Genomic DNA, 19,829 nt, shown 5'->3' on the forward strand with positions numbered 1-19,829 from the left:
AGGAGGTTCAACCCTCACACTGCCTACCTACAGCTAATGTAACAGTAATCTCTTCAGAAAGGCAGTTTAATGGTTTCAATCTCGGTGCTGCAGTTAAAAAAAGTAAGTGATAGAGACATCAGAGCAGTCAGATGAGGAGAAAGGTGAAGCCAGTAGAGAGGATTTTTCAGCTTTTAACACAGCAGACCATTCCATAATTCACACACTGACACCAAAGCAGTAAAGCTTCTCAGTATAACAACAAAAAAAATGCAGCAGCCACAGAGTAATGGAGGCCATACACTTATCAAGAGATACCGTTCATTCAGATAAATAATGTCAAAGAGGTTGTCCTCTTTATTTATATTGATGACCTATCCTCCACGATCAGCTGTCATATGAGCGCAGCCTTCTCTTTATTGTTTGCCCGCTCGCCGTCGCAACCACAGGTGTAATTAAATCTCAGCTGAATAGGAAGGAGCCGTCCGATTGAAGCGAATGGGATGACTGAGCTGAAATTACACCTGCTCACCAATGCGGTTATGACAGTGAGCATTGTAAACAATGAAGAGAAGGCAGCGCTTCAAACAGCTGGTCAGTGCTGTGTGTCGGACCCCCTCCATTCTGATATTGATGACATATCCTGAAGATAGGTCATCAATATAAATAAAGCGGACAACCTTTTGAAACTACTTTGTATTCTGACCTGTGAACATGGATACATTCTTATACAGACCACTTGCAGACCCTTTCACGTGAAAATCAGATCTGGTTGGTGCATGCTATTATTTTTCCAATCATAATATGCACCATCCATAGATGGAGATGCCTTTGGACTTTTGCATTTTACTGGCAGCTGTGTAAGGATCTACAGTGATTCCTCAAGATACAATGGCTTCAATATTTTCAGCATACAGTGGCCTTTTCTAGACTTAACATACAATGTCTCAGGCCCAGATCCAACCAATCAACATGACCATTTCACTGGTAAAACACATTTGGCTGTCTAGCAGCTCCTCTGCGGTAATAGATGTTCTGTACTGCCCCCTGTCTGTGCCAGGATGAGCTGCTTCTTTGGACACCAGGTGAACTGCAGCTTCATTTTACTTTTCTGATACATGTATGTACTGTGCAAGACCCTGAAATTCCTGTATTCACCATAGAAAGCGATTTACAGCTTCCACTATCTATCCTGTCTGTTTTATGTAAGAACATGCGTAATTCGTCTTGAGATATCTGCTAATTTTTCTTAAAACTTCACTTTTTATCTTGGGATTTATCTTATATTTGGGCTTTGGAACCAATTACTGGTTTTCCATAGAGTTATGTACTAAAGTTACAATGGTTTCAACTTCCAAAGGTCGTCCCAGAACCAATTAATATTGTAACTTGAGGGACCACTGTATTTAGATGAGATGTTTGTAACCACAGTCAAAATTGAATTAACAAGGTGTTTAAAACTGCTCTGAGTTTTACCAGGTTTTCCATGGTTTTGTGATGTGGTTATTTGCCATACATTTCTTCCAGGTTAAAAATCTAACATAAATATATTTCACTTGTATTAACTGTATGGGCAATAACCACAGCACTCACAGTAAAACCAAGTACATTTTTAACAGGGTTCTTTACTGCATTGTCTAGACCAGGGGTGCACAACCTGCGGGCCGCATGCGGCCCCTAGAGCCATGGTCCGCATCCCCCATCCTGCTGGGCAGAAACATATCTGATCCTGCAATCGGCTGTGTTTCTGCCCAGAGCACCGCACGGCCGATGGATCACAGATTTTGCTCCTGCACTGTAGCCTTCTCCTCTATGAGCACTCTGCAGTGTGGACCCGGCAATCACATGATCGCTGGGTGTCTCGGGGGCAGAGGAGTGCAGAGCTGCGGGGTCAGTAGACCCAGATAAGTCCTGCCCTTGTACAAAGCCCCCCTTCCTCCTCCAGCACGGTGGTTTCCCTGTAACTGGGGCTCCTTTGGATGCTCCATTTACAGTGGAAATAGTACAAAAAAAAGTCACTTATTGTCTCCCAAAGGTCTTTCAGTGACCTCTTGGGGACAAATTGTGTGGTAAAAATATATATATTAAAAAACTATTTAAAATAATTTAAAAACTAAATAAAAAAATATATAATAAAATATAAAGAAAAGAAAAGAGAAATAAAATATGTGGCACAAAAAAATAGAAAATTATTATGGAAATAATTTAAGGAAATAAAAAAAATACAAATAAAATAAAAAGGAAAAGTGTTCATTGGCCTCCAACTGTTTTTTTATGACCTCTTGTGGGACATATTATGTGGCAAAAATATATTTAAAAAAAATAAGTTATAAACCAATATAAAAGGAAAAAATAAAAAGGAAAAAGTGCAAAATTTAAAAAAGTGACGGTGTCCCCCAAGGTCTCGGGGGGACATATTATGTAGCAGAAATATATTAAAAATTTATAAAATAAAAAAAAAGATAAAAAAAAATTAAATACATAAAAGAAAAAAACATCCACATCAACCAAAAACTATACATATTATATAACAAAACTGCCCACACAAAATAGGGAACTAATTATAATAATTTATTTTGGTGTCACTTTGCATATTTAAAGAATAAGGAGCTATAGTTTCCCCCAAATAAAAATTGTTACAAAAATGATTTTGGTAGTCCAACATATAATAGATAGATAGTTACAACCGTTTGAACCACCACGCGCGCTAAATCACAAAAAAGCGTCTGGTCATTAAGGCCTTTTCAGGCCTGGTCATTAAAGTGTTAACCAATAAGCGCCTTCCCCACTAGCAAGGTAATGTGCTTACTGGTTAGTGTGGGTTCACACTAGCATTATGGAGTCCTGTTATGGCTTTCCGTTATAACAGGGTTATAACGGAATCTATAGGATGGAATGCAAAACGGAAGCCTTTAAGAGGCATTCCGTTTTGCTCCGTCCTAAGAGAAGTCTATGGGAAAACATAACGGATCCGTCTGGTTCCCGTTATGCAAGACGGAAAACAAAGTCCTGTCGACAGATGGAACCAGATGGATGCATTTTGATTCCCATAGACTTCTATTAGGATGGAGAGCAAATGTCATTCTGTCATAATGCAAGTCTATGGGCATTCCGTCTTTCCGTCTTATGGATTCCGTTATGTTCCGTTATAACCCTGTTATAATGGAAAGCCATAACAGACTCTATAACGCTAGTGTGAACCCACCATTACTGCAAGGCGCCTGTAACAGGATTGGCAGGAGATGGTAATAACCAGTGAGCTCCGTCCTCTGCAGTGAAGGAAAGCGTTGATTTATGAATAGGAGGCAGGATAACAAAAAGTGCAACACCAAGTGATCAAAAAGACGTATGTCCCACAAAATTGTACCAATAAAATCGTCACCTCATCCCACAAAAAATGAGACCCTACATAAGACAATTGATAAAAAAAATAAACTACAACTCTCAGAAAATGGAGACACTAAAATATGATATTTATTTGCTTCGAAGCTGCTATTATTGTGTTAAAGTGAAATAAAAATAAAAAAGTAGACATATTAGGTATTGCCATGTCTATAACGACCTGCTCTACAAAAATATCACATGACCTAACCCCTCATGTGAACACCGTAAAAAAATAAAAACAGTGCCAAAAAAGCAATTTTTTGTCACCTAACATCACATAAAGTGCAACACCCAGCTATCAAAAAGGCGTATGCCCCCCAAAAAAGTACCAAACTGTCACCTCACCCCGCAAAAAATGAGACCCTAAGGCCTCTTTCACACGGGCGTTGCGGGAAAAGGTGCGGGTGCGTTGTGGGAATATGCGCGATTTTTCCGCACGAGTGCAAAACATTGTGATGCGTTTTGCACTCGCGTGAGAAAAATCGGCATGTTTGGTACCCAAACCCGAACTTCTTCACAGAAGTTCGAGCTTGGGATCGGTGTTCTGTAGATTGTATTATTTTCCCTTATAACATGGTTATAAGGGAAAATAATAGCATTCTGAATACAGAATGCATAGTACAATAGCGCTGGAGGGGTTACAAAATAAATAAAAAAATAATTACTCACCTTAATCCACTTGATCGCGCAGCCCGGCTTCTCTTCTTCTTTTTTGCTGTGTGCAGGAAAAGGACCTGTGGTGACGTCACTCCGGTCATCACATGGGCCATCACATGATCCATCACCATGGTAAAAGATCGTGTGATGACCGGAGTGACGTCACCACAGGTTCTTTTCCTGCACACAGCAAAAAAGAAGACAGAAGAGAAGCCGGCTGCGCGAGCAAGTGGATTAAGGTGAGTTTAACTTTTATTTTTTTTTAACCCCTCCAGCGCTATTGTACTATGCATTCTGTATTCAGAATGCTATTATTTTCCCTTATAACCATGTTATAAGGGAAAATAATAATGATCGGGTCTCCATCCCGATCATCTCCTAGCAACCGTGCGTGAAAATCGCACCGCATCTGCACTTGCTTGCGGATGCTTGCGATTTTCATGCAACCCCATTCATTTCTATTGGGGCCTGCGTTACGTAAAAAACGCACAAAGATGAGCATGCTGCGATTTTCACGCAACGCACAAGTGATGTGTGAAAATCATCGCTCGTGTGCACAGCCCCATAGAAATGAATGGGTCAGGATTCAGTGCGGGTGCAATGCGTTCAACTCACGCATTGCATCCGCGCGGAATACTCGCCCGTGTGAAAGGGGCCTAAGGCCTCTTTTACACAGGCGTCGCGAGTGAGGGCTGGACAAGATGCGGGTGCGTTGCGGGAAAATGCACGATTTTTTCCACGCGAGTGTAAAGCGTTTTAATGATGGACCATGTGATGAGCGCAGTGACGTTATCAAAGGTCCTGTAGCCAGGTCCTGAAGAAAGTAGAAAGAAGAGGAGATCCTCTACGCCACAGGTGTCAAACACAAGGCCCGCGGGCCGAATCCAGCCCGCCAGACCTCGTCATGTGGCCCGCGTAGCCGCCGCCGGCCGCCAGCCTTCACCTTTTATTATCACTTCCTGCAGGCAGCCCCTGCAGGAAGTGATAATAAATCGCATAAGGAGCGCTGTGTATTACCGGTACTTACAACTACAAGCGCTCGCCGAGAGGATGGAGGAGGCAGGCTGGGAGGATGGGCGCTGGCAGTGTGAGTCATACGTCACGCGCCTGCGCCGCCCACTTTATGAATGAAGCAGGCGGCGTCGGCGCATGACGTATGACTCACGCTGCCAGCGCCTGTCCTCCCTCCCTGCCTGCCTCCTCCCTCCTCTCGGCGAACGCTTGTAGTTGTAAGTACCGGTAATACACAGCGCTCCTTATGCGATTATATACATACGGTAACCATTAACTATTAGAGATACGATTATACAGTGAGCTGTCATTATAAAAGCAGATGCCGGCCCCTAGCCCGTGTATTGAGGGTCATTCACTACAGGGACACTTATGGAGGGGATCTGTGGATGACACATAGCATAAGATGCTATATATGTGTCATCCACAGATCCCCCCCATAACTGTCACCCACAGATCCCCCATAACTGTCACCCACAGATATCCCCCATAAGTGTCACCCACAGATATCCCCCATAAGTGTCACCCACAGATATCCCCCATAAGTGTCACCCACAGATATCCCCCATAAGTGTCACCCACAGATATCCCCCATAAGTGTCACCCACAGATATCCCCCATAAGTGTCACCCACAGATATCCCCCATAAGTGTCACCCACAGATATCCCCCATAAGTCCGATACAACCGGCCCTTTGAGGGTGACCAAACTGCTGATGCGGCCCCCGATGAATTTGAGTTTGACACCCCTGCTCTACGCGATCAAGTGGATGGGGGGAGTTAAATTTGTTTATTATTTTTAACCCCTCCATGGACATTTTACTAAGCATTCTGTATTAAGAATGCTATTATTTTCCCTTATAACCATGTTATAAGGGAAAGTAATAAAGATTGGGTCCCCATCCTAATCGTCTCCTAGCAACCATGCGTGAAAATCACACCGCTTCCTCACTTGCTTGCGGATGCTTGCGATTTTCACCCAGCCCCATTCACTTCTATGGGGCCTTCGTTGCTTGAAAAACGCACAATATAGAACATGCTGCGATTTTCACGCAACGCACAAGTGATGCGTGAAAATCACCGCTCATTTACACAGCCCCATTGAAGTGAATGGGTCCAGATTCAGTGCGGGTGCAATGCGTTCACCTCACGCATTGCACATGCGCTGAATTCTTGCACGTCTGAAAGGGACCTAACTAAGACAATCAGTCAAAAAATAAAAAAGCTATGGCTCTCAGACTATGGAGACACTAAAACATAATTTCTTTGGTTTCAAAAATGCTATTAATGTGTAAAACTTAAATAAATTTGAAAAAGTATACATATTAGGTATTGCCACGTCCATAACAATCTGCTATATAGAAATGTCACATGACCTAACCCCTCAGGTGAACGCTGTAAAAATAAATAAATAAAAACTGCTAAAACAACCCATTTTTTGGTCACCTTGCCCCATAAAGTGTAATAATGAATGATCAAAAAATCATATGTACCCAAAAAATTTTACCAATAAAAGGGTCAACTCTTCCTGCTAAAAACGAGCCCCCTGTACAAGACGATTGCCAGAAAAATAAAAGATAAAATATGGCAATCAGAAAATGGAGACATAATTTATTTCAAAAATTCTTTATTGTGTAAAACTGAAACAAACAAACAAAGAAAGTAGACATATTTTATATCATTGCGTCCATAACAACCTGCTCTATAAAAATAGCACATGATCTATCCTGTCAGATGAATGTTGTAAAAAATAAAAGTGCCAAAACAGTCCTTTTTTGGTTACCTTGCCTCACAAAAAACTTAATATAGAGCAATAAAAAATCATATATACCCCAAAATAGTACCAATAAAACTGTCACCTTATCCCCTAGTTTCCAAAATGGGGTCCCTTTTTGGGAGTTTCTACTGTAAGGGTGCATCAGGGGAGCTTCAAATGGGACATGGCATCTAAAAACCAGTTTAGCTAAATCTGCCTTCCAAAATCCATATGGTGCTCCTTTTCTTTTGCTCCCTGCTGTGTGCCCTTACATCAGTTTACGACCACATGTGGGGTGTTTCTGTAAACTGCAGAATCAGGGTAATAAATATTGAGTTTTGTTTGGCTGTTAACCCTCGATGTGTTAAAGAAAAAAATGGATTAAAATGGAAAATCTGGCAAAAAAGTGAAGTTTAGAAATTTCATCTCCATTTTCAGTGATGGCCAGTTCGCAGTGTTCGCCCGCGAACACATGCGGGCTGCCATCTTGACTCACAAGTTCGGTGATGCACAGGTAAGCCCTTACCTGTGCCGGGAGCCGATCTGAAACAAATGCGGTCACCGGGATCAGGCAGTTCCGATGAAGGCCCCCGGCGGCTGTTCTCGGTACTGCCTGCTCCCAGTGACCGCATTTGTTTCAGACCGGCTACCGCGGGCGAACACTGCGAACTGGCCATCACTGTCCATTTTCCTTTAATTCTTGTGGAACACCTAAAGGCTTAACAAAGTTTGTAAAATCAGTTATTAGTAATTTGAGGGGTGTAGTAATGGGGTCATTTATGGGGGGTTTCCACTATGCAAGCCCCACAAAATGACAAGTGTGTTTTGGAAATTTTCTTAAATATTTTAAGAATTCTAAGCCTTCTAAAAACATTTACAAAATTATGTCAACATAAAGTAGACATGGGGAATGTTAGGTAATAAATATTTTATGAGGTATCACTTTCTGTTTTAAAAGCAGAGGAATTTAAATTTAGAAAATTGTGAATTTTTCTAAATTGTTTGTAAATTTGGGATTTTTTCATAAAAAAAGGTGAAATATATTGACTCAAATTTATGACTATCATGAAGTACAATATGTCATGAGAAAGCAATCTCAGAATGGCTTGGATAAATAAGTGTTCCAAAGCTATTACCACATAAAGTGACGCGTCAGATTTGCAAAATTAGGCCTGGTCAGGAAGGGGGTAAATGGCCCGGTCTGGAAGTGGTTAAACAAGTTCCTGCAGCATGGCCTCTGAAATAGAAGATTCATAATTACATGCTCCACACCGCTCTGGTCCTCTGCGCTGTCCCCGCTGTCTCCATCTTCCGGTCCCCGTGCTGTTTACACCTGGCAGTGCATGGCCATGGTCACTTGCACGGCTCCAGTCAATGACTGGCTTCAGAAGTGACATGCTGCTTGTGGCCACATCACCGCGTAAGCCAGTAATTGGCTGGAGTGGTGAATGACCATGTCCATGCACTGCCAGGTGTAAACAGTGGGGGCAGTGTGAAGGACCGGAGCGGTGGGAAACAGGTAAGTATAACTCTTCAGTTTTAGGGGCTATACTGCAGCACGATATTTGGGGCAATTACTGGGAAAAAGTGTTCATAGGGATGCTCATATCTTATATTTGGCCAGTATAATCGTGCAGCTGATCAGTTGATAAACAAGGATTTGTTCATTTGTCGGCTCATTTGCATATTTTATCAGGATTAAAGATGTACAATTATCTGCAGCACATCTCCCTGTGTAATCTAAATGAAGGCGGAATGACTGTGGCAGCGATCATTCCTACCCAGTCACTTTCCACTGGCTTGTGTAATAGGCAGATGAGCGCCGATCAACATTTTTTATTTGCGGCCCCTTGTAATAGAGTGATGTGACAATGTGGCGATCAAACCAAAAAAGGTTGTGCACCTCTGGTCTAGTCAATAGGCAGCCTTAGCCAAACTAATATGGGGTGTGAGCACTAAACATGCCTAGGGCAGCATAAACTCTAAATACAGCCCTGCTTGTGGAGGGTCATAGTATGACCGATGTCTGGCATCAAGCATGAGCTCCACCACTGTGAGAAATTAGGTTCATCTGTACATTGTCTAAATATTAAGATTAGAAAATCTGTCTTCCTTCCTGTACCATACTGCTGTACCAGCAGATCATGCCAATTGTAGATGGAATAGCTGACGCTCTGGAACCTTATCTAAATAACTTTTTTATTTTGTCTTATCTACATTACGTCTCTGTTCTAATAGATGGATGTCAATGAAATTAAGAAATCTCTACAATCCAAATGAAAAGAGAAAACTTGCGTCACAACCCATATCAAAGTCCTAGAATCATGAACTGTTCTTCCCTCCCAGGCCAAAATATTTTTGGTGCCAAATGATCTAAAATTTGCCTCAAACGCGACAAGCACAACGGCAGTCCAACCTACCACGGACACCCTGGTGACTTCGTGTGCTCTCGCACATGTATATCAGTGGACTCAACGTTGTGCTCAAGTGTTCCTCCTTAAAACTGCGCATGAAGGAAACTCAGGCAGTTTTACTTCAGAGTGGTACTTTTTTATGATATTTTTCCATGAATAAAGTGGATTTCCAATTGTCTGTTTACAAGCTTTATAATTTTATGGGTTTTATTTTTATTTTATTTTATTTTTTGTATGAATTTTATCTCAGAATTTTGAAATGTTTGTGCAGCTGTGTAACCTTTCTTGTCCTTTCTGTTACCTCCTGAGACATACTGTATGAGCTTGACATCTCTGACTATGACTCAAAACGTACATATGCAAAGTTCATACAATGTGATTAAAATGCTTCGCTTTTCATTGTACTTTACGAATGTGTACCTTAAGACAGGAAAGCATGGTATTTAAAGACGATTTGTGCCTTTTTTTTGTTTAAAGAAAAAAACACATTTAGTTATACTGTAGACCTATGTCCTATAGTAATAAAACCGGGCAGAGGAAGCATGATCTTCCTACTTGTAGGGCCAGGACGCCCTTCTCTTGATGTCACCTGAAATAAGAAGTTAATATTAGTTTTCAAATAATGTAAACTGCAATAAAAGAACCTATTTTCTTCACACTAGGAAAAATCATTTATCATTGAGAAACAAAGACTAAGGTTATTTTAAAAATGCAGATTAAAAATTAAAGATAAATGTGTCACCAGTCTGTTAGAGGAGGAGGAATTATTGTTTATATGCTAAAAACTCTGATACCAATGGAAATGATTATTACAAAAAGTGTGACCACCTCCATAGTAGCCACTCAGTTACTTTCTGAATGCTAATAATGTAATTCTGTTAGGACGGTCAATACTTTACAGTAATTTGATATGCATCATGAGGGTTCAATGTATTCAGTGTTCTGGATTAGTTTACATTGACGTTTTCCAGGTAAAAAAAATAGCAACAAGCGATGTAATAAGAGCAGTGATTGTAAAAGCTAAGGGGTTCTTTGTTTACAAGCAGCTGAGATTTCGAGAATTTCACTTTGGTGGTGATTTTTGGTACTATACGCATCTTGATGAAAACCACTGGATAAAGTACAACAGCGACCTCTGGTGGTACAAATTCTAAAAGACACTTTATACAAGTTTTTTTTTTTTTTTTACTGTATGGCGCACAAGTATTTAAATTAAAAACAGCAATATATATATTATCAGACTTTATGTTAAAAACCCCAGAACGGAGCCCACTTGATTTAGAACTAGCTGTAATAGCATTTTCAGAAGACAAACTAGTAAAGATCATTCTTAAAGTGCTCTCTTTAATTGGAGGAAACCATTTTATGGATTAACAGGGTTGCCACATGTTCAGTTGGGGCTGTAAAGGAAAAGCCTCTACTATGATAAGACTTCCTTCATTTGGTTGCAAGAGAAAAAAAAAGATTGTGAAAATGTGTAGTTTTCTATAATCTTTAATAATCTACGTGAATGCAGAAGAGAATTTGGGGGGCATAAATCCGACGTGTCATGTCCGTATCGCTTCCATATTTATATGTGACTTTGCTTTTTTTTTTTCACCCCACTCTGGGCTCTGAGAATCAGGATGGACAACTAGACAAATCAGGGTGCTGAAGTGTTATATATGTATATATACAATAAATTTCTCTAATCCAGCATTGATGGGACCCAAAAGGTGACTGATTAACAAATACACTGGATTATTAGACAGCCATGTATATGTAGTATTTAAAATTACACGTTAGAGCTAATGCCAGATAATCAGAACTATCAGATGCCAGATTGAAGGGATTTAACTGTATGTATATATGAAATAGTGTGTCATTAAAGTTAATAGGCAACCAAGTGGTCTCAGTTAAAGCAATGCATGGGATTAAAGAAAATGACTAACATACCTGCATCCTATTTTGTAAATCTCTGTAAAACAAGACACTCTTTTCTGCTATGACCTACTGTTTTCTGTAAGTGACAAACACCAGAAATCAGGGTGGACTATTTTAAGAGGTGGAAGATTACATTACTGCTGAGAAGGTTCAGCTTGTATGTCATAGCATGAACTGAATGTCCCCATCTTCACAACATGTTATTCTTGCAGGAACTTCAATGTGTTACCAGTGTATATTCTTTATTATATTTTATGAATTCACTGTAATTTATAAGCATTACTTAAAACCCAGTGTGAATTATGTTTTATGTTTTTTGCTCTCCTTTTTGTACTTTGGGCAATCAGAATTATGTTGAGCAAATAATAGTTCTATCTTTTGGCTCATACAATAAATTTCCTGCCTATTTAGTGGTTGCTTTTAACTTGGATTTTTATAATATCTCTGGTATTTATGTATGTCACCTGCCACTCTGTTGTAATCTTCATAATGAAACAGAATGTTTTTTTATATTTATGTGATATCAATGTGCTTTATTTCCTCCGTGAATTTTTATGTGTCTTTGTGAGTCCAGATCGACAAATTAAATATTTTCAGTGAATAAGCCAAAAGAAAATATAGATCAGTAGATAAATAATAGGTACGAGATACAAAGGTTTGAAAATGTATTTGCCCCTCACCTGATTTCTTCTGTTTTTGCTAATTTATCACACTTACATTTTCAGATCATCCAATTAATTTTAATCTAGCAGAAATATAACATGAGTAAACACAAAATGCAGCTTTTAAATGATCATTCCATTGACTGAAGATAAATATTTATTTATCAAAACCTATTGTATATCACCCATGTGAAAAGTAATTGCCCCCTAAACCTAATAACTGGTTGTTCCACCCTCGACAGCAACAACTGCGATCAACCATTTGCAATAACTTGCGAGGAGCCGTTTACATCGTTGTGGAGGAATTATGGCCCGCTCTTCTTTAACCAGCTTCATTACCAGAGTGTTTACCGCCCCCTTCAGTACCAGGCCAATTTTTCAATTTTCTAACTGCAAATAGCAATTTAATTTCTGAGGCCAACCTACATGTATTTGATATTATTTTTCACAGGACACCTTAGACCTTTCTTTTGTGCCATTAGATCACAGATGTTATATCTGTAAATAAAGAAAGGATTTACAAAGTAACTAGTTATCAACTGCAAATATGATTCAGTATGGATATGTGCTTCCCACTTGTTAAAGGACCAAAAGTAATGGAACAATTGGCTTCTCAGTTGTTCCATGGCCAGGTGTGTGTTATTCCCTCATTATCCCAATTGCAATGAGCAGATAAAAGGTCCAGAGTTCATTTCAAGTGTGCTATTTGCATTTGGAATCTGTTGCTGTCAACTCTCAAGATGAGATTCAACGAGCTGTCACTATCAGTGAAGCAAGCCATCATTAGGCTGAAAAAACTAAACAACCCCATCAGAGAGATAGCAAAAAACATTAGGCGTGGCCAAAACAACTGTTTGGAACATTCTTAAAAAGAAGGAACGCACTGGTGAGCTCAGCAACACCAAAAGACCCGTAACACCACGGAAAACAACTGTGGTGGATGACCGAAGAATCATTTCCCTGGTGAAGAAAACACCCTTCACAACAGTTGGCCAGATCAAGAACACTCTCCAGGAAGTAGGTGTATGTGTGTCAAAGTCAACAATCAAGAGAAGACTTCACCAGAGTGAATACAGAGGGTTCACCACAAGATGTAAACCATTGTTGAGTCTCAAAAACAGCAAGGCCAGATTACAGTTTGCCAAACGACATCTAAAAAAGCCTTCACAGTTCTGGAACAACATCCTATGAGACCAAGATCAACTTGTACCAGAGTGATGGGAAGAGAAGAGTATGGAGAAGTAAAGGAACTGCTCACGATCCTAAGCATACCAAATAGCAATTTAATTTCTGAGGCCAACCTACATGTATTTGATATTATTTTTCACAGGACACCTTAGACCTTTCTTTTGTGCCATTAGATGACAGATGTTATATCTGTAAATAAAGAAAGGATTTACAAAGTAACTAGTTATCAACTGCAAATATGATTCAGTATGGATATGTGCTTCCCACTTGTTAAAGGACCAAAAGTAATGGAACAATTGGCTTCTCAGTTGTTCCATGGCCAGGTGTGTGTTATTCCCTCATTATCCCAATTGCAATGAGCAGATAAAAGGTCCAGAGTTCATTTCAAGTGTGCTATTTGCATTTGGAATCTGTTGCTGTCAACTCTCAAGATGAGATTCAACGAGCTGTCACTATCAGTGAAGCAAGCCATCATTAGGCTGAAAAAACTAAACAACCCCATCAGAGAGATAGCAAAAAACATTAGGCGTGGCCAAAACAACTGTTTGGAACATTCTTAAAAAGAAGGAACGCACTGGTGAGCTCAGCAACACCAAAAGACCCGTAACACCACGGAAAACAACTGTGGTGGATGACCGAAGAATCATTTCCCTGGTGAAGAAAACACCCTTCACAACAGTTGGCCAGATCAAGAACACTCTCCAGGAAGTAGGTGTATGTGTGTCAAAGTCAACAATCAAGAGAAGACTTCACCAGAGTGAATACAGAGGGTTCACCACAAGATGTAAACCATTGTTGAGTCTCAAAAACAGCAAGGCCAGATTACAGTTTGCCAAACGACATCTAAAAAAGCCTTCACAGTTCTAGAACAACATCCTATGGACAGATGAGACCAAGATCAACTTGTGATGGGAAGAGAAGAGTATGGAGAAGTAAAGGAACTGCTCACGATCCTAAGCATACCACCTCATCAGTTAAGCATGGTGGTGGTAGTGTCATGGCGTGGGTATGTATTGCTGCCAATGGAACTGGTTATCTTGTATTTATTGATGATGTGACTGCTGACAAAAGCAGCAGGATGAATTCTGAAGTGTTTCGGGCAATATTATCTGCTCATATTCAGCCAAATGCTTTAGAACTCATTGGACGGCGCTTCACAGTGCAGATGGACAATGACCCAAAGCATACTGCAAAAGCAACCAAAGAGTTTTTTAAGGGAAAGAAGTGGAATGTTATGCAATGGCCAAGTCAATCACTTGCTGAAGACAAAACTGAAGGGAAAATGCCCGAAGAACAAGCAGGAACTGAAGACAGCTGCAGTAGAGGCCTGCCAAAGCATCACCAGGGATGAAACCCAGCGTCTGGTGATGTCTATGCATTCCAGACTTCAGGCTGTAATTGACTGCAAAGGATTTGCAACCAAGTATTAAAAAGTGAAAGTTTGATTTATGATTATTCTGTCCCATTACTTTTGGTCCCTTAACAAGTGGGAGGCACATATGCAAACTGTTGTAATTCCTACACCGTTTACGTGATTTGGATGTAAATACCCTCAAATTAAAGGGATTCTGTCACCTCCCCTAACCCAAATTCGGATTTTAAAGCAGTCATGCAGCACAGCTTACCTTGAAAAGGCTGTACTCTTCTATCTTGTAATCCGTCCAGTAGTTTATGAGAAAATCGACTTTTATGGTTATGCAAATTAGCCCGGAAGGTGCCCAGAGGGGCGTTTTGTTCCCCTTAGTGCGCCCAGTAATGCCCCTCTTACAGTGCCCAGCCTGCCTTCCTTCCGACTGCCTAACCTCCCACAGCCTCTCATCCCTCTCCTCCCTCTCCTTTACGGCCGAACGAACTTTCGCACAGGCGCAGTACCCACTGAGGGCTGCGCCAGTGCGATCTGCAGGAGACTGAGGGCAGGAGCTTCATCCTCGTCACTGGGCATGCGCCGAGCCCAGTGACGTCCGATGCCACTGGATGTCGGCGCATTAGGCTGAAAAAACTAAACAACCCCATCAGAGAGATAGCAAAAAACATTAGGCGTGGCCAAAACAACTGTTTGGAACATTCTTAAAAAGAAGGAACGCACTGGTGAGCTCAGCAACACCAAAAGACCCGTAACACCACGGAAAACAACTGTGGTGGATGACCGAAGAATCATTTCCCTGGTGAAGAAAACACCCTTCACAACAGTTGGCCAGATCAAGAACACTCTCCAGGAAGTAGGTGTATGTGTGTCAAAGTCAACAATCAAGAGAAGACTTCACCAGAGTGAATACAGAGGGTTCACCACAAGATGTAAACCATTGTTGAGTCTCAAAAACAGCAAGGCCAGATTACAGTTTGCCAAACGACATCTAAAAAAGCCTTCACAGTTCTGGAACAACATCCTATGAGACCAAGATCAACTTGTACCAGAGTGATGGGAAGAGAAGAGTATGGAGAAGTAAAGGAACTGCTCACGATCCTAAGCATACCAAATAGCAATTTAATTTCTGAGGCCAACCTACATGTATTTGATATTATTTTTCACAGGACACCTTAGACCTTTCTTTTGTGCCATTAGATGACAGATGTTATATCTGTAAATAAAGAAAGGATTTACAAAGTAACTAGTTATCAACTGCAAATATGATTCAGTATGGATATGTGCTTCCCACTTGTTAAAGGACCAAAAGTAATGGAACAATTGGCTTCTCAGTTGTTCCATGGCCAGGTGTGTGTTATTCCCTCATTATCCCAATTGCAATGAGCAGATAAAAGGTCCAGAGTTCATTTCAAGTGTGCTATTTGCATTTGGAATCTGTTGCTGTCAACTCTCAAGATGAGATTCAACGAGCTGTCACTATCAGTGAAGCAAGCCATCATTAGGCTGAAAAAACTAAACAACCCCATCAGAGAGATAGCAAAAAACATTAGGCGTGGCCAAAACAACTGTTTGGAACATTCTTAAAAAGAAGGAACGCACTGGTGAGCTCAGCAACACCAAAAGACCCGTAACACCACGGAAAACAACTGTGGTGGATGACCGAAGAATCATTTCCCTGGTGAAGAAAACACCCTTCACAACAGTTGGCCAGATCAAGAACACTCTCCAGGAAGTAGGTGTATGTGTGTCAAAGTCAACAATCAAGAGAAGACTTCACCAGAGTGAATACAGAGGGTTCACCACAAGATGTAAACCATTGTTGAGTCTCAAAAACAGCAAGGCCAGATTACAGTTTGCCAAACGACATCTAAAAAAGCCTTCACAGTTCTAGAACAACATCCTATGGACAGATGAGACCAAGATCAACTTGTGATGGGAAGAGAAGAGTATGGAGAAGTAAAGGAACTGCTCACGATCCTAAGCATACCACCTCATCAGTTAAGCATGGTGGTGGTAGTGTCATGGCGTGGGTATGTATTGCTGCCAATGGAACTGGTTATCTTGTATTTATTGATGATGTGACTGCTGACAAAAGCAGCAGGATGAATTCTGAAGTGTTTCGGGCAATATTATCTGCTCATATTCAGCCAAATGCTTTAGAACTCATTGGACGGCGCTTCACAGTGCAGATGGACAATGACCCAAAGCATACTGCAAAAGCAACCAAAGAGTTTTTTAAGGGAAAGAAGTGGAATGTTATGCAATGGCCAAGTCAATCACTTGCTGAAGACAAAACTGAAGGGAAAATGCCCGAAGAACAAGCAGGAACTGAAGACAGCTGCAGTAGAGGCCTGCCAAAGCATCACCAGGGATGAAACCCAGCGTCTGGTGATGTCTATGCATTCCAGACTTCAGGCTGTAATTGACTGCAAAGGATTTGCAACCAAGTATTAAAAAGTGAAAGTTTGATTTATGATTATTCTGTCCCATTACTTTTGGTCCCTTAACAAGTGGGAGGCACATATGCAAACTGTTGTAATTCCTACACCGTTTACGTGATTTGGATGTAAATACCCTCAAATTAAAGGGATTCTGTCACCTCCCCTAACCCAAATTCGGATTTTAAAGCAGTCATGCAGCACAGCTTACCTTGAAAAGGCTGTACTCTTCTATCTTGTAATCCGTCCAGTAGTTTATGAGAAAATCGACTTTTATGGTTATGCAAATTAGCCCGGAAGGTGCCCAGAGGGGCGTTTTGTTCCCCTTAGTGCGCCCAGTAATGCCCCTCTTACAGTGCCCAGCCTGCCTTCCTTCCGACTGCCTAACCTCCCACAGCCTCTCATCCCTCTCCTCCCTCTCCTTTACGGCCGAACGAACTTTCGCACAGGCGCAGTACCCACTGAGGGCTGCGCCAGTGCGATCTGCAGGAGACTGAGGGCAGGAGCTTCATCCTCGTCACTGGGCATGCGCCGAGCCCAGTGACGTCCGATGCCACTGGATGTCGGCGCGTGCCCAGTGACGAGGATGAAGCTCCTGCCCTCAGTCTCCTGCAGATCGCACTGGCGCAGCCCTCAGTGGGTACTGCGCCTGTGCGAGAGTTCGTTCGGCCGTGAGGAAGGGGGAGGAGAGGGATGAGAGGCTGTGGGAGGTTAGGCAGTCGGAAGGAAGGCGGGCTGGGCACTGTAAGAGGGGCGTTACTGGGCTCACTAAGGGGAACAAAACGCCCCTCTGGGCACCTTCAGGGCTAATTTGCACAACCATAAAAGTTGATTTTCTCATAAACTACTGGACGGATTACAAGATAGAAGAGCACAGCCTATTCAAGGTAAGCTGTGCTGCATGACTGCTTTAAAATCTGATTTTGGGTTAGGGGAGGTGACAGAATCCCTTTAAAGCTGACAGTCTGCAGTTAAAGCACATCTAGTTTGTTTAAAGGGAACCTGTCACCTGGATTTTGTGTATAGAGCTGAGGACATGGGCTGCTAGATGGCCGCTAGCACATCCACAATACCCAGTCCCCATAGCTCTGTGTGCTTTTATTGTTTAAAAGAAACAATTTGATACATATGCAAATTAACATAAAAGAGTCATATCTTACTTGTGTGACCAGAGAAGAGTCATATTTTCAAGCTCTGACTCATCTTAGGTTAATTTGCATATGTATCAAATCGTTTTTTTTTACACAATAAAAGCACACAGAGCTATGGGGACTGGGTATTGCGGTTGTGCTAGCGGCCATCTAGCAACCCATGTCCTCAGCTCTATACACAAAATCCCGGTGACAGGTTCCCTTTAATTTCAAATCCATTGTGGTGGTGTATAGATCCAAAAATGTTAGAATTGTGTTGATGTCCCAATATTTATGGACCTGACTTTATCTGGCTATCCGGAGTTCAGAATGCAGATGTGAACGTGGCCTAAGAAGCTATTGTGATTTTATTTTTGCAATCATAGATACTATTTAAGAAACATTGAAGGGGTTATCCAAACTATAAAAAATGCCCCCCAATGCCCGGGCCCCTCATATAGGTTATACTTATCCCACTCCCCAGCAGCCGTGTTGCTCCTGATCCCCGCACAGCAGCTGCTGTATTTCCCCATTGCGAGGTTCAAAACATCCGGTGAGGGGGGGGGGCAGCCAATAGCAGGCCGTGACAAGGACAAGCCTCCCTAGTGTTACCCGAGATGCAGCGCCAGCGGCGCAGGGATCATGAGCGACGTGGGTGGCGGGCAGCGGGGTAAGTATAATCTATAACGGGCCTGGGCATTGGGGGGCATGCTTTATAGTTTGGATAACCCCTTTAACATTTCTAGACATTGCATAATTGTTTTACTGAATCTTATTTGCTCTTGATAACTAGGAACTTTATAAATCCGTTCCTTATCTTGTGCTGATTTTAACCTTCAGGTATTCATCATCAATAAATTATATAATGTGTGCCCCAAAGTCTTGTTCATAGTATTATATAGAAGAACAAGCAGAATCATCACATGGAATGGACTCCGCATGGTAATGGTCTTGAGCTTTATATGGTTTGTATTGCTCTCTCAGATTTATTCCGATGATTACATTTAATAGGGCTTTCTAAAAGTGAGCATGTATTTTTCCATGTCATGGTCCATTCATCTCCTGTTGTGTTTCAGGTTGCTAGTCATTCCCCTCACCTTTACCTGCAGAACATACAATATAAAACGAAATTGCTCAGTCAGGCATACACAATGACACGTGTACTATTGGTTTACGTGACAATTTGGAAGATCTTCCGATCAGAGGGAGTCGTGTTCCACAGTTGGTTTAGCAGTGCCCATCCTGTTGTGCTTCCTACTGTTAGTTTTGTGAGTTAGTTTTGTTAGTACAGTTCATCTGTCAGAAAACATTATAGAGCTGTAAAACCATAAAATATTATTAACTGTACCTCAAAATGACTACTATACTGTACTTTACCGGTTGCATATGTATTTCTTAATATATCATCACACAGCCATCAGATAACGGAGCATACTGCTCCTATATATATGGAAATTTACCATATGGCAAAAAGGTTGCCTTCATCATTTGTCCACAGTGCCAGTTCATGGCTCAGACAGTGACTATATACAGTGGAGGAAATAATTATTTGACCCCTCACTGATTTTGTAAGTTTGTCCAATGACAAAGAAATGAAAAGTCTCAGAACAGTATCATTTCAATGGTAGGTTTATTGTAACAGTGGCAGATAGCACATCAAAAGGAAAATCGAAAAAATAACTTTAAATAAAAGATAGCAACTGATTTGCATTTCATTGAGTGAAATAAGTATTTGAACCCTCTAACAAAAAAAGACTTAATACTTGGTGGAAAAACCCTTGTTTGCAAGCACAGAGGTCAAACGTTTCTTGTAATTGATGACCAAGTTTGCGCACATTTTAGGAGGAATGTTGGTCCACTCCTCTTTGCAGATCATCTCTAAATCCCTAAGGTTTCGAGGCTGTCTCTGTGCAACTCTGAGC

At 41.2% G+C, this 19,829-nt stretch overlaps 1 protein-coding gene across 5 annotated transcripts in view; it reads left to right on the forward strand.

Moving 5' to 3' along the window:
- SH3KBP1 (SH3 domain containing kinase binding protein 1) overlaps positions 1-9,856 on the forward strand; it is a 395,797-nt gene extending 385,941 nt beyond the window's left edge. For all 5 annotated transcript variants that reach the window (XR_006388136.1, XM_044283978.1, XM_044283980.1 and 2 more), the window contains one exon: positions 9,025-9,856. Coding sequence is in view for 4 of the 5 variants with exons in the window: in XM_044283978.1 (XP_044139913.1) it covers positions 9,025-9,066 (42 nt within the window). In the remaining variant the exon portion in view is untranslated. The remainder of the gene's footprint in view (positions 1-9,024) is intronic.
- Positions 9,857-19,829: the final 9,973 nt, after the last annotated feature.

The sequence above is a fragment of the Bufo gargarizans genome, chromosome 3 (assembly GCF_014858855.1).
Source record: "Bufo gargarizans isolate SCDJY-AF-19 chromosome 3, ASM1485885v1, whole genome shotgun sequence".
NCBI classification, from domain to species: Eukaryota; Metazoa; Chordata; class Amphibia; order Anura; family Bufonidae; genus Bufo; species Bufo gargarizans.